This window comes from Stegostoma tigrinum, chromosome 31, assembly GCF_030684315.1.
Source record: "Stegostoma tigrinum isolate sSteTig4 chromosome 31, sSteTig4.hap1, whole genome shotgun sequence".
Lineage (NCBI taxonomy): Eukaryota > Metazoa > Chordata > Chondrichthyes > Orectolobiformes > Stegostomatidae > Stegostoma > Stegostoma tigrinum.
In genome coordinates, this window is record NC_081384.1 from 2,160,900 (window position 1) to 2,175,684 (window position 14,785).

The following is a 14,785-nucleotide window of genomic DNA, read 5'->3' on the forward strand; positions in this document are numbered from 1 at the left end:
CATGTCTGAAACTCTGTGTGAATTGATTTTTCAATAATCCTAGATTTGTCAACATCTGCAATTAATAACTCAACTCTCTTCTTTCTTGTCTTCCTTAATTTCCTCAGTGCTGTGTGAATGGATGGAGTAACAAAGCCATTTCGTAGTGCTTTGAACGCTGAGTCCTAAGAAATTAAAGGCAAAGCCAACAGAGCAGATGACATCATGATGTGGTGCTCTGAATTATTTTATTACAGACCAGAAAAAAAAATCCAAAGAGCAACATGTTACAGAATGGCTAATGGATTTTATGAACTTAAGAGGATTTTTGAGAGCAATGTTAGCCAAGAGCACCTTGGTTAATTCACATTAACTTCTTCACGTGATTCAACAACCTGTCCATCAACGATTGTTTCAGTAATAGTCACGACCTTCGTTGTTGTCACCACAGTTGGATCTGTAGGAAATAAATGATAAAAAAATTCAAAATAAATCAGCAGAAAGCAGTTGCATTTATACCAGTCATGTTGTACGAGAACAATTCTGAGAGAGAGTACCCTTCTCGGTCCAATAGCTGATCTTCTTCTGGCATCATCCCTCAAGAACGAGGTGGACATGTCCACTCTGGAATTGTGAGAGCTGTTGTGATTAAACAGCCAACGCTGGACATAACCCACAGCCACACATGGAGGGATGGTGTCTGCAGACAGGTCAGCAAGTGTTGCATGTTTGGGGCATACTGACTATTGGAATATGGGAAACCTGGCACATCATTTGTGCGCCGGGAGCAGTAATGTGATAAATAATCTGCTTTTAATATTGGCTGAGGGTTAAGTTTGACTAAGACACGTTGGCAGAACTCTCAGCTCTCAGTTGTATAAAACTTGAATATTTCTGAAAAGGGAGACATTCTGTTGAAATTTTTGGTCAGAATCAACTTGTCACCGCTTTGCACTTCTCTTCTCCTGCAGATTAAATTGTTTGAAATTTGGCATTCTTGCATTGGTCCTGATGAATGTAAAACAATAAGCTGTGGCAACTTGTCTCTCTTTCCAGCAATGTCTCTAGCATTTCTTCACAATTGTTCCAACGAATCTTTTAAGTCCACTTTAGACAGGCAAGATCAAGCCTCCCGAAAGCAGGCACTTCTGTCAGTGCAGCACTCTCTGAGCACTGCACTATGGATGAGCCAACCACTCACATTTCTAGAGTGGGATTTGACCCAGGGTCAAGAGAAGTACTCAGTGAGATCAGGCTCACTCACTGTCTGACTTCTCCCCACGCTTGCTCAGTTGAATTGACCACTTTGCTTTAGCTGATCACAGTCCAGCCATGAGCACAGGCCACGTCCCTGGTTACTGTGGTGTGTTATCTAAATACAATGCATCAGTGAGGCATACACAGGACATCTGGAACACTGCAGAAAACTACAGCACTGAGGGTTTTCTGAGTCCTCATTTATAAGTCACAAAGCCGACATCCAACTTCATCAGGTGATAGGAGAGGCAAATGGAATGTTGGCCTCTATTTCAAAGAGAATAGATTTGAAAAATAGGTAATGCTACAATGATACAGGTTGGAATACTGTGAGCAGTTTTGAGCCCCTTATCTAAGGAAAGCTATAACTGTGTTGGAGGCAATCCAGAGCATGGTTACTTGGCTGTCCCTGGGTATGGATGGATTGCATTATGAGAACAGGCTGAGTAGGTTGAGCTTGTATTCACTGCAGTTTTGAAGAATGAGATGTGACTTTATTGAAACATACAATACTCTTAGGGGGACTTGAAAGGGGACAGTGTGTGACCAGAGGGCTTCATCTCAGAATGAGGGTTTTCCAATTTAAGACAGAGAAGAGGCAGCATTTCTTCTCTCTGAGGGTAGTGAATGTGTGGAATTGATTACCACAGAGGGTTGTTGAGGCTGAGATAAACTGATTTTTAATATGTAAGGGAATCAAGGTTGTTGTGAAATGGCAGGGAAGCAGAGCTGAGGATTATCAGATTGGCCATGATCTCATTGAATGACAGAGCAGATTCGATGGGCCAAATGGCCTACTTCTATTCCTACATTTTATGGTCTGATGGAATCCCCAGTGTGATGCAATAATTGGAATTGCTTTAAATAATCAACAGTAAACAACGTCTGTCAACTCTGCTCTCAGTTTTGTCAAATTAGCTTTATTTGGTGAGTGAAAGGAGTCTGGAGCTTTGTTCTGAAGAAGAGTCGTATCAGACTCAAAACATTAACTCTGTCTCTTTCTCCAGAAACACTACCAAACCTGCTGAGATTTTCCAGCACTCTCTGTGTTTATTTCAGACTTCCAGCGTTCTGAGCACTTTGCTTTTAGGTAAATGTCAGCACGTAAGATGTATGTGCATGTGATCCGACACTGGGCAAATGAATGGTCCTTCCTCACAGAGTGTTACACAAAAGTTTTAGCATCAGAGCCTGAACTGGCTGGTCCACAAGGAGTTTAACCCACAATCATCATGAGGATTTGTGTTCTCTGATCTAATCACCTACTCAAACACTGCCTAATAATATTGAATGAAGCTAAGCCATGATATAAAGCTAGCCAAAGCTGAGATTCCCTGAAAAGCTTTGAGGCACCTGAGTCTATTGCACTTCACAGAGTTTAGGATGAGTGAAATTTATGCAGTGACAGACCATACAGGACCCTCTCTGTAATCAGTTCCAGATTAAAACATCGTTCTGTTAATAGCCTCCCAACACACTGTGGAAAAATTTTTGCCCAGTTTAAAGACTTTCTGTTTGTGTGGCTCACTTGTGAGGTTTAGACCTCGCATAATCCTGACAAAACTGACTGGTTTATTTCCTTACCATGGACATTTTCTGTCTTGACATCTGTGGTGTATCTGGTGGTAAACAAAGAAATAATTAACAATTAGGTATCAAAATCGTACAATTAGACCATTAAAATTCCCTCAGAGTGAAAGGCTAGTGACCAGCAGTAGAAGTGCATTGATCAAAAGTGGTGTTTAAGGGATGGATTTAGTTGGAGAGACAAGGAGATGCATTTTAAGACATAAAGGTAAGATGGAGAATTAGATCCCTCATTGCAGACATGAGTTGGGTTGAAGTAAATGTGAGTAGTTCTCCCTGGTGTTACAACAATCTCTGAGGTAACCAAAGCTGATGCAGCCTGTGTCTAGCAAAAGACAAAAACTTGGCAGAAACTATCAGGGGTCCCGCTGACGGTTAAATTGCTCGCTGATGATGTGGCCATGAAGTATTTTGTTGGCAATTGCTTCAGTTCTTTTTCTGCCATAGGTAAAGTCACCATAGGGCTGTTCTCTCACTAGAGACAGAGATGACTGGTGGTGGTTTAGCTTGAGGGTCACCACACCTCAGACAAGGGGAGAGGTTGACATGGAGAATTCCTCCTAGTAACTTTAGTGGGTGTGGGAATTGAGCCCATGCTGTTGATGTTGCTCTACATCACAAACCAGCTGGCCAGTCAACTGAGTTAACTGCAACCCCTGATGCTTCAATTAACCATTGCCGAGGAGTTTGTGAGTAACTTAAAACTGTGCTTTCATGTTGGCCGTTCAGTTACTGCTGCACTTCAAAAAAGGACGATTGAGAGGCACCAGGAACCTTCCTGGATTACCTTGTGAAGAATTCAACAGTACTCCAGCAGAGATAATGGGAACTGCAGATGCTGGAGAATCCAAGATAATAAAGTGTGAAGCTGGATGAACACAGCAGGCCAAGCAGCACCTCAGGAGCACAAAAGCTGACGTTTCGGGCCTAGACCCTTATAAAACCGAAGGTGCTGTGTTCATCCAGCTCCACACTTTGTTATCTTGGGCACTCCAGCAGCATTTCTCCGAAAAATTCTGTGAGGGCATCATCCAATAAACATGCCTTATTCACACAGCACCAGCTCTAGCCCTGTTTCCCAAATAGCCCTGCATGTGTTTCCATTGAGCTGGGGTTATTCAGCTTCGGGGAAGGGGGAGACTGAGCAAGGGTAACTGTCAGTGAATGGATATTGGGTACAGATGGAGAATTTGGATCTTTACTCACCGAACGTCCTCTCCCTCAAGGAGGCGACGATATGTAGCAATCTCCATCTCCAGTCTGTTTTTGTCATCCAGAAGCTGAGCGTATTCCTGGGATTTTCGTTGTGCATCAGTATGAATATTCATTAGCTCTGCTTCCAGGTCATTCAGAATACCCTGGAGTCTTTGGAGTTCCAGGGCGTAACGGTCCTCTACTTCCTGTATACTGTCTTCCAGGGACATTTTCTACATTCAAAGGGTGACATTCAGTTACCTCACCACTCCAGCAGCTGAGGGACTCCAAACCAAAATAACTGAGTCTGTACTCACCACTGACTGCAATGTCTGAACTTCAATCTCTAATCCCTGTAGTTTGCGTCTTTGTTCTGTAAGCTGTGTCTTTTCCGTTTGTAACATCTCAGTGTTAGTGACCACTGTCTGCTGTAGGCTTGCGCACTGTTGTAAAATGTTAAAAGCTTTAGAATCATTGAATGCCTATAGTGTGGAAACAGGCCCTTTGGCCCAACAAGTCCACACTGACCCTCAGAACATCCCACCTCCACCCATCCCCCTATAATCCACCTAATCTAACCACAAGAAGATGGAATCAATCCACAAACTGAGGGTGATTTACGGCTTTACTATGGTCCCCTGGAGTTAAGTTTCTAGTACATTGTTATTTATTTCCTTTTCTGTAGGTTCAGTAAGTAAACTGCACTTTAATGTTGAGCTGTAAGGTAATAGTTTACCAAAATGTCATATGGTACTTTAATGCTCAACTGTAATGACAGCAACATCTGGGATTTGTCTATTCAGAGCCAAATTAATGGATACAGTTCAGGCTATTATCACTAGAGAGAGTTCTGAAATGTCACCTGACTGTTCCTGCTTCTGAACCCTGAGATGGCAACTGGTTTTTCATGGACGTAATTGGTTCTGACAACTGCATAATCATGTAGAATGCAGAATGCAACATTAATAAAGAAGATGTATCAAAAATACATACATGTTTCACGTGGGCAGGGTTCCAGATACAGACTGGCCCAATATTACAGTGATGTGACTTGTGCTTGCCTCTGAGATTCTGTTATGGCCTGATCTGAAATGAACCTGAATGTCTTTGCCTCACCATTGAAGCCATGCCCTGATCTGAAGCTCCAGACCCTGAATCCTTCTGTAAGTATCTGGCTCTTCCTCAATCTTTAAGATGAATATTTAAACCAGGCTCTTTGATCTGACTTTTGCTGTCATTTCTAATACTCCTTGTATGGTCTATGTTAAAATTGTGTTGTGTCATTGTTCCTTTGAAGCAGCCTATTATATTTTAATATGTTAAAAGTTCTTGATAAATGAAAGATTCTGCGTTGTAATAGGGTTACAGAGCACTTAGGAAGATTCTAAATATGCTACAAATTCTTTTGAGTTTTCTTTGCAAAATATTCACGCAACTGTTACCAAATTCTGTCTCACTTTGCCTCTTTAGTGTCAATCAGTATCATTCTCACACAAGTCTGTTATGGGTTTCGTTGGGTTCTCTCTTTTCATTTACACAGCTGCTTCTCTGCAGTGAGGCACTACTCTCACCCATTATTCTCATTTACCTGCTCCTTGTACCAGGCCTCAGCATCCTTCTGATTTTTTGCTGCCATCTGTTCATATTTTTCTCTCATTTCAGACAGAACTTTAGTCAAGTCGATCCCAGGATTAGAATCCACATCCACTGTGACAGTGCCACGAATTTGATGGCGGAGAGACTTCAGCTCCTTCACAGAATGAAAGAAAGAGAGAGAGAAATAAAGATAAAGCTGTTGGCTACAGTTGATGTTCACTAATGTTCTTCAGGGAAAGAAATCTACCATCCTTACCCAGACTAGACCTACCTGTGACTACAGGCCCACAGCAATGTGGATGAATCTTAACCACCTTTTGAAATGGCCTAGGATGCCATTCAGTTCAGGGGCAGTTAGGGATGGGGAAATAAACGTTGGCCTTTACCAACAACACCCACATTCCATAAAAGATTTTTTTTTAAATCTTTCGGCCCATTGGTCAAGATTAGTAGACCTCGATAATACCTCACTGGCACCAATGGCAAACGCTGAACATCAATACAAACAAACAAGGATCCAGGGGCATATGGCAGATGTAACTTCATGTTCAGCTGTAAGATTTGACAGGAGGAAGACTGGTTTGACTAGTCTGTGACAAAGGAATCTACCTGAGGTGTTGGAGCAGGACACAGAATCTTGGGTGTAATGAACAAGCCTCAAAGCTATCCTGATAATTCTGCAGGCTGACAGAAAAGCTAATAAGAATGCTGGGACCAATAACAAGGGGCATGACATATAAATTCTAAGAGGCTACATAAAAACCATGTTCTTGGTGAGACGACATCCAAACTGCTGTGTGTGCGGTTTTTATCTCCCTGTTCCTGAAGAAACTGGTTATTCCAGGGGCACAGAGAGGAAGTTCAGTTATTGAGAGGGCTACAACTGATCCCAGGATAGTCGGATAGTGTACAAGTAAGTATTCCCCATCCGGGGGTCTTTCTCTCTTGAGAAGGGATGATTGCGAGGGGAGTGTTTTCCAATTGTTTAAAGTTATGGAAGGTTTGGATAAACTGGATGCCATGTACTGAAGGTTAGACAGAAATATATTTTCTTTATGAATGTAATGCAACTAAAGAAGGACAAGAAACACATGAGGAAGGTTTTAGTCCAAAGGTTGTTGACATTCTGGCACAGATTGCTGGAAAGTTAGTCAAATAAACAGCATAATGGATATTGAGCAGGGAATACAGGTTCCTGCCAATGCTTGGGGTGAAAAGTCACGGAAACTGCAAATGGGTAGGAAAGATGTGTCTTCTCCTGTCTGAAACATTTATTATTTTCCTAGACTCCAGGCTAAATTTCAAAATCAAAATGAATAAATCTGATGGATGATTGACCAGACATTACTTTGAAGACCCAATGGAGTGGCTTTAGGCAAGGCGCCTCCTTACTTGGCCTGGCTGACATGTGCTTCCAGTCCCATGCTGTGTTGACCCTCACTATGTCCAGGAAAACTGGGCATGAGCAAATAAATATTGGTTCATCACAGTTTCCCACATCACAAACAGAATTCTTTAACCCAATTGCCAATTGTTTGACATTCTATTAAAATGAGCACAAAACTTCTGTTTTGTCATTAGGCTTCTTTTTCTGCTGCTTACCTCCTCGTGGTTTTTCTTGGTGTAAATCATCTCTTCCTTCACTCCTTCAATCTGTGACTCCAGGTCAGCCCTAGCAAGGGTCAATTCATCCAATACCTTACGCAAGCCCTGAATGTCCATCTCCACTCCACGTCTGATTGCCAACTCAGACTCATATCTACAAGAGAGAAGTGAAGGAAGAACATTTGCCAGTTAATCAAAGCTGTTCTCAAACCTGAAGGGACAGCAGCCCACTGGCAACTGTAAAATATTTCCTGTGATTTCCTGCTCCAAAAAATGTCTGACTGTCTGAGTGAATATTTTGGAAAGGCCACTAACGTTGTGGACTGTTAGGGGAATGTCTGCAGGTGACGTCTATACGGGCTTCCAGGAAATGTTTGATGAGGTTCAGGATGATATTGCCAACATTACTTAGGAAGCAAGTGGAGGGAGGGATAAAGGGAATGTACTCTGATGGGCAGGAGGTGCCAAGATGGAGGAGGCCTATTGGGGAAGGTACCAAACACATTGAGAGATTTCATCAGGAATGCACAGAGGTGAGGTCAAACTGTTGGAGAGTGTGCACAAATCTCCAAATAACCCACTTCCCTGACCCTTCAATCAGCAGCTGCCCATACTCCAATGCCCCACTGTCTGTGATGAGACCCTTCCCAACCCATCATAACACAATGAAAGCAAGTCATCTCCATTCAGAGACAGAGCCTCGATACAAGTGATTATCATTCCAGGCAGTTTTTGCTCATTTTAATGACAGTACCTACATTACAGTAAAGGACTCACTTGGTTTTAAAGTCATCAGCAGCCAGTTTCGCGTTGTCAATCTGTAAAAGAATTCTGGCATTGGCCAAAGAAGCATCATTGATCTGAAAGACATGAGGAAAAGTGGAATTCACTTCTTCCTGTGTGCAAGAGATTCAAAACCAAGTAGAATATCAATCGAACAGGCCGGAGTGGGAGTGCTGAGGAATGAGGGCAAAATCCCCTTTCACCATTTTGCTGGGTCCCTGCTGTGGACCCTTTAAGGACATTCCCTTTGGAGACCCTGCCTGGGCCAGGCCTACTGGAGTGACAGCAAACAGGAGGTTCTTTATCAGCATGTATCATTGAATGCAGGATCCAGTGGATAGGCTGAATGGCCTAATCTGGTGCTGATGTGGATTATTGCAGGGCCTGAACAAACTATTGAAGTTGAAAGACCCTGTAAGGAAAGCCAAAGCAGTAAAGCGAGCTGGTCAACCAGCCCACTGGTGCCTGTGTGAGGAGATGACGAGAGTTAGTGCAGAGGGGACACTCTGACAAGGAGTAGGGAGAGGCTGTCCCTGGACTCAGAGGCATTAAGGATGGAGAGTGGGCAGGCCTGGACTTTGGAGAGTAGACCCACCTGTGCTCGCAGATCAGCAATGGTTTTCCAGTAGCTGCCCAGGTCTTTGCTCTCTGTCCGTGTCCTCTTCTCATAGAACTCCCGGATCTGATATTCCAGCTGGTTATTGGATTTCTCCAAACTGCGCACTTTCTCCAGGTACGCAGCCAGGCGGTCATTCAGGTTCTGCATTGTCTGCTTCTCATTGATGCTGAAAGGCCCAATTGCCCCTGAGCTGTAGCCCCCAGAGTAGAAGCTTCCAAAAGAGGAACCCCTTCCTGTGCCATAGCTGGAGGAGGCGGTGGAGATACGGGTGCTGCGTGTTGGGGCACTGTACACACTGGCTGCACGACCCCTGCTGGAGGAGGACACACTGGCTCTGCTTTGCCTGGAGCTGCTCAGAATCACTGAGCCACTCCTGCGGGCCTGAATGAAACTCATCAGGGATTCCAACTCGATTCAACTCACAGAACAGAACTGCAGCAGAGCAAGTGTCCGTGTGTCTGTCTGTAGCACACCCTCAATCATTTATCTATCCATTCTCCATGGGCGGTCCTCTAAACCTCTTTGGACAGCAGAATGCAAACGGTCAGGTTTGTCAAACCTGAGCTGGGGAACAAAGGCAGCAGACCTTGTGAGTGCTGGTCTAGCCACATACCAATTACTAAATCCATCCAATCATGTCATACTAGTCACGCATTTAGGAGGAAGAAAGATTTATGAAAAGTTTCTGCTCCAGTTCTAAATTTATTTCTGGAATGTGGGTGTCACTGGCTAGACCAGAATTTATTGCCCATCCCTAATTGCTGTTGAGAAGGTAATTGTGAACTGCCTTCTTGAACCACTGATGTAGAGGTGCTGGTGTTGGACTGGGCTGGGCAAGGTCAGAAATCACACAACACCACGTTATAGTCCAACAAGTAAATTTGGAATCATGACCTTTCGAGCACTGCCCCTTTTTCACTCCACCTGATGAAGGAGCAGTGCTCAGAAAGCTCAAGATTTCAAATTAGCCTTTTGGACTATAACCTGGTGTTGTGTGACTTATGACATAGATCATAGAGTCATACAGCTTGGAAACAGATCCTTCAGTCCAACCAGTCCATGTCAAACTAATCCCAAACAGAACTAGTGCCATCCACCTGCTCCAGGCCCATATTTGTCCCAACCTTTCCTATCCAAAGGCCTCTTAAAAGTTGTAATTGTACCAGCATCCACCACTTCATCAGAAAGTTCATTCCACACATTAACAACCCTCTGTGTCAAAAATTTGCTTGCTATGTCTTTTTCAAATCTGTCTCCCCTCATCTTAAAAATGTGCCCCCCTAGTCTTGAAACCCCCCCATTCTAGGGAAAGGGCAACTACCATTAACTCTATACCTCTCATTGTTTTATACATTTCTTTCAGGTCTCTTCTCAACTTGCTACGCTCCGGTGAAAAACGTCCCAGCTTATCCAACCTTTCCTTACAGACCAGAGCTTCCATACTCGGCAACCTCTGCAGTCCATGTGCTGCCAGCAGAACCACACTGCCCTTAGTGAGGGAGTTTCAGGGCTTGGACCCAGTGACAGTGAAGGAACAGAAATACATTTCCAAGTCAGGATGGTGAGTGATTTGGAGGGGAATTTGCAGGGGGTATCTGTTGTCCTTGTTCCTCTCGGAGTAGAGATTGTGGGTTTGGAAGGTTGTGTCTAGGAATCTGTGGTGAATTTCTGCAGTGCGTCTTAAAGAAGGTACACATTGCTGCTACTGAGCCTTAGTGGAGGGAGTGGATGTTTTGTCAGTTAAGCAGGCTGCTTTGTCCTGGATAGTGTGGAGCTCCTTGAGTTTTGTTGGGGTTGCATTCATCCAGGGCAAGTGGGAAGCATTCCATCTCACTCCTGACATATACTTTGTAGATGGTGGGCAGGCTTTGGAGAGTCAGGAAGTGAGTTACTCACTGCAGTATTCCTAGCTCCTGACCTGCCCTTGGAGCCACTGTGTTTATATGGCAAGTCCAGTTTAGTTTCTGGTCAATAATAACCCCCACGATGTTGATGGGATCAAAGCTAAGTCACACAAAACAGTAAATTTTCAAGTTTCCTCCCTACCCTGGGTCTCCAGTGAAAAGGGAAGGACTTCTGCAGAGGGACCTTCTACTGGGACCCCCACCAGTGCTGACCAGTGAGACGGGATATTGGGCAGAGCGTTGATGGCAGATGAAGGTAAGGAAATGAAAGATGAGCATTGGCAGCTTGTACAGGAAACCCCTCTACACTCAATGGAGGGGAACCAAGGTATTTCCCTCAAAATGGTTCAAATTGTGGGGAGCAGCTCCCCAAGAGCTGGGACCAACATCAAATTCCATCCAAGTATGGGTTAATCCAGATGGAAGCCCACCACCCACTGACATCACCATGGCACCGTGGGTGCTCTCAGGTTGAATGCCTCTGGTCTCAGGCTCTTGACAGATTTTGTCACAAACTGGGCCTTAACAAATGCCCACTTGGCATGTAGCTGTGGCATCATCTAGCTCACTTTGCCACAATCCAGCACCATCCTTTACCCTCGCCCTCCACCAGACATTGAGAACTGGGGAGATGCTAATTCCTGAGCATTAACAACAATCGTCACTGCTGACAGTGGAGATAACCAAGACCAAACCCTGGGTCAGGTCCCAGAAAAAGGCAGGCAACTGCTACAATGAGTTGCAAAGATCAGATTGATGTACAAACAGGAGCTGTGTGACTTAATTGAGAACCATGCACCTGGCGGGAGAAACATTTGGCCAGGGCTCACATCAAGGAGAGGGCTCAATGTCAAGGGTCTAAGATGGGAAGGTGCCACCACAGGGTCTAAGATGGGAAGGTGCCACCACAAGGTCTAAGATGGGAAGGTGTCACCACAGAGTCTAAGATGGGAAGGTGTCACCACAGAGTCTAAGATGGGAAGGTGTCACCACAGGGTCTAAGATGGGAGGTGCCACCACAAGGTCTAAGATGGGAAGGTGTCACCACAGAGTCTAAGATGGGAAGGTGTCACCACAGGGTCTAAGATGGGAAGGTGCCACCACAGGGTCTAAGATGGAAGGGTGCCACCACAGGGTCTAAGATGGAAGGGTGCCACCACAGGGTCTAAGATGGGAAGACCTGTAGGGATGCAGAGGCATTTCAGTAACTGACTGTCCTGCCTCAGCAGGAGTGTTAGAACCTCAGGAACAAGTTACTACCTGTTCCCAAAGGACCCTCTGAGCATCCTCAGTATCTTTGTGACAAATTCCAGGAGAGGGATCAAAGTGACCAGCCATACCACAAGATGGCAGCGATCAGTTTGTCTGTGAGCAACTCAGTTGGGAAGGAGAAGGACTATCAGGACCTCTGGCATAGTGGCAATGTCACTAGACTGGTGACCCTGCAAGGCCTTGGTTCATGTTCTGGGGAAACAGGCTCCACTCCCACCATGACACATAGTGAAATATAAATTCAATATTAAAAAACAGGAAGAAAAGCATAGTCTGATGGTGAACTTATAACCACTGTGAACAGTCCTAAAGACCCATCTGGTTCTCCAGTGTGTTTTATGGAGGGAAACCTGCGATCTTTAGCATGCACTGCAATAGGCTTAACTGTCCTTCCGACAATTGAGGGTGGCTAGTAAATTCTGGAATAGACCATAATGTCCTCTCTCTGTCAGCAAATGGTTTATAAAGCCAGTATGAAACCCCTGTAGGATATTATATGGAGCAGAGTAGTCCATGGCCCGAGATGAGTGGAGACTTTGGACATGGCTCCTGGGAGAAGAGAGGAAATTGGCACTCTGTAATGATGCCTGTTTATAATGAGCCAGTGCAGACACAATGGGCTGAATGGCCTCTGATTCCACCTTTAAACCTATCTGATTCTGTTTGAATGGCCTCCAGTTTGCTTGTCAGGCTTTATTGCTGGCATTGCTCCAGGAGAAGGGTCTGAGATCCCCCTCCAGTAGGGAATCCATCCCACACTCACCAACCAGAAATCTGAACATTTCCCCCAGTGGAGCCTCGTGGAACCACCACAAAGTGTATTTGTAGGCATTGGTACATCCTGCACAGGTCAGCCGGCTCAGTGAGCACACAGGACTCATCACCAGCATAAGCCAAAAGAATCAGCCCCACCCCTAGTCCACTTGTACCGTATTTGGCAGCAGGAGTCATTACCACCCTCGGCCACCAGTGCTTAAATCTCCCTGGTCAGTAAACAGCTTCAAACAGCATCCTTACTGGTGCACCCAGAGAGAATAGCTCGCTTAATAGTCTCAGGCTTCTGTTTCTTATCGCCCAGTGAGACAGATGTGTCAGGAATGATCAACCTGGCCAAGCCCAAGTGAGTTCTATTAATACGATGTGGGCTAGACTGTTAAGGCTTGGCATCTTGTTCTTGTGGTCATTGTGGCCAAGTATGACCCAGACCCCATCAGCTGGCAACCACCAGTTCCTAATGGTTTATGACCAGATGAATATTTTCAGCCGTGATTCAATGGGTAATGTTCTCACCTCTTAACCAGAAGGTCATGGAGTGACGCAACTGATTTGCTCTATTGACCTTACACAGTGATGAGGGAGTCACTTTTCAGCCAAGATACATTCTCCATTCTGAAGCTCTGGAATTCCGTCCCTACGCCTCACTGCTTCACTACTCCTTCCTCCTTTTGAGCATCTCCTTAAACTTACCTGCATGACGGTTATCGTGCTTCAATGTTAGTTTCTCTTTCTACAGGTAGTGCCAGATCTGCTAAGTTTCTCCAATGCTTTCTGTTTTAACTTCTGATTTCCAGCATCCACTGTGTCTTGCTTTTATTAAATTTTTATCTTTCAAATTTGTTATCCTCTTTAAATTTCCCTCACGTGACACAATATTAAATTTCTTTTGAATCATGAGAAGCACCTGTTGCAAGTTTTATTTTTCTGCTCTTCCTGATTTCAGTTTAAAAGGAATCTGAGTGCAGATGCTACCGATGGGAAAATTGTCTTTTGCAAGTTACTTGTGAACTGATTGTTTCCTCTGGATTAATTTTGGGTTCTACCTTCTTCAAAAATGTTGTTTCACTGTTTTATCAAAATAGGTCATAGTACATGCTTTAAATTTGTTTCCTATAAAAATCTCACCAGGGCAGTTGGACAAACCACAGAACTTGGTGAGTCACGGGACAACACCCAGGGATGGAAGGGTGTAGGTGCAGAGATTATTAATGGGTGATCTGGTTTGCAGATAACATCCCCATATCTGGCAGGTTTTTTTTTTAGCTCTGATCAAAGCCACATGCCTAAGTGAAATGTTCACAATACATCGTGGTTTGAAATCAGTCATGTGTTTCAGCATCAGACAATTGCAGGTCTACACACGTTCTGTTCTGAAGCCCAGAGGCACTCTACATCATATCTGTAGACTTAGCATAATGAGAGTTCATCAATAGTTGATGACTGTGCCAGATTCTGTTCCATTTTACAAATGTAAAATGTTTAGGTACATTCCCAGCTCTGGTTAGGACAAGCAGCCAAAATCCCTACATTTTCCGAGTGACATATTTCTCCTCCTGAGAGGCAGGAGGTTTCTTAGCCACTCCCTTTAGGAGCGTTGGCTCCTCACCATCCAACCCAGAGCCCTGTCCCCGCTTTCTTCAAATACATTTAGCTCTAAGAACTATATCTAACTCCTAAAGAAAAATAATCAATGTTTTGGCCTCAAATGCATTCTGTGGCAAAGAATTCCACAGGATCATCACTCTTTAGATGAAGACATTTCTCCTCATCTCAGTCCTAAATGGGCGATCCCATATCCTTAGACTGTGGTCCCTGAAGAAAAAACACATTGACCAAGGAGTTTTTCTTGAAGACAAAAGGATAGAAGAATAATGTTCTGGAATTTGTTGCTCAGATGTTCTGGTGCATACAGTTGTGGAACTGTGCAGCACAGAAACAGACCTTTCAGTCTAACTCATTCATGCTGACCAGATAAATCTAATTGCATTTGCCAGCATTCAGCCCATATCTCTCTAAACCCTTCCTATACATTTACCCATCCAGATGCCTTTTAAATGCTGGAATTGTAACAGCCTCTACACTTCCTCTGGCAGCTTATTCCATACACGCAACACCCTCTGTGTGAAAAAGTTGCCCCTCAGGTCCCTTTTAAATTTTCCCCTCTCACTTTAAACCTATGTCCCTTTTGTTTTGGACTCCCTCACCCTGAGGA

At 44.2% G+C, this 14,785-nt stretch overlaps 1 protein-coding gene across 1 annotated transcript; it reads right to left on the reverse strand.

Annotated features, from left to right (window-relative positions):
• Window positions 1-210: 210 nt before the first annotated feature.
• LOC125466196 (keratin, type I cytoskeletal 19-like) lies at window positions 211-9,115 on the reverse strand. The gene is made up of 8 exons (XM_048560399.2): window positions 8,597-9,115; window positions 7,996-8,078; window positions 7,216-7,372; window positions 5,606-5,767; window positions 4,335-4,460; window positions 4,030-4,250; window positions 2,821-2,855; window positions 211-436 (listed from the first exon to the last, which is right to left on the reverse strand). Exons 1-8 carry the CDS (start codon window positions 9,014-9,016, stop codon window positions 339-341), a joined length of 1,302 nt encoding a protein of 433 aa, XP_048416356.1. The 5' UTR covers window positions 9,017-9,115; the 3' UTR covers window positions 211-338.
• Between the last annotated feature and the right edge of the window lie 5,670 nt (window positions 9,116-14,785).

Bases quoted from the DNA above. Each gene is read 5' to 3' on its own strand.
- LOC125466196 (XM_048560399.2), bottom strand. From the start codon at position 9,016: ATGAGTTTCATTCAGGCCCGCAGGAGTGGCTCAGTGATTCTGAGCAGC. The intron at 5,768-7,215 runs GTAAGCAGCAGA...CATTCTGTGAAG, and splicing joins CCAAGAAAAACCACGAGGAG to GAGCTGAAGTCTCTCCGCCA. The intron at 437-2,820 runs GTAAGGAAATAA...TATTTCCTACAG, and splicing joins CAAGACAGAAAATGTCCATG to ATCCAACTGTGGTGACAACA.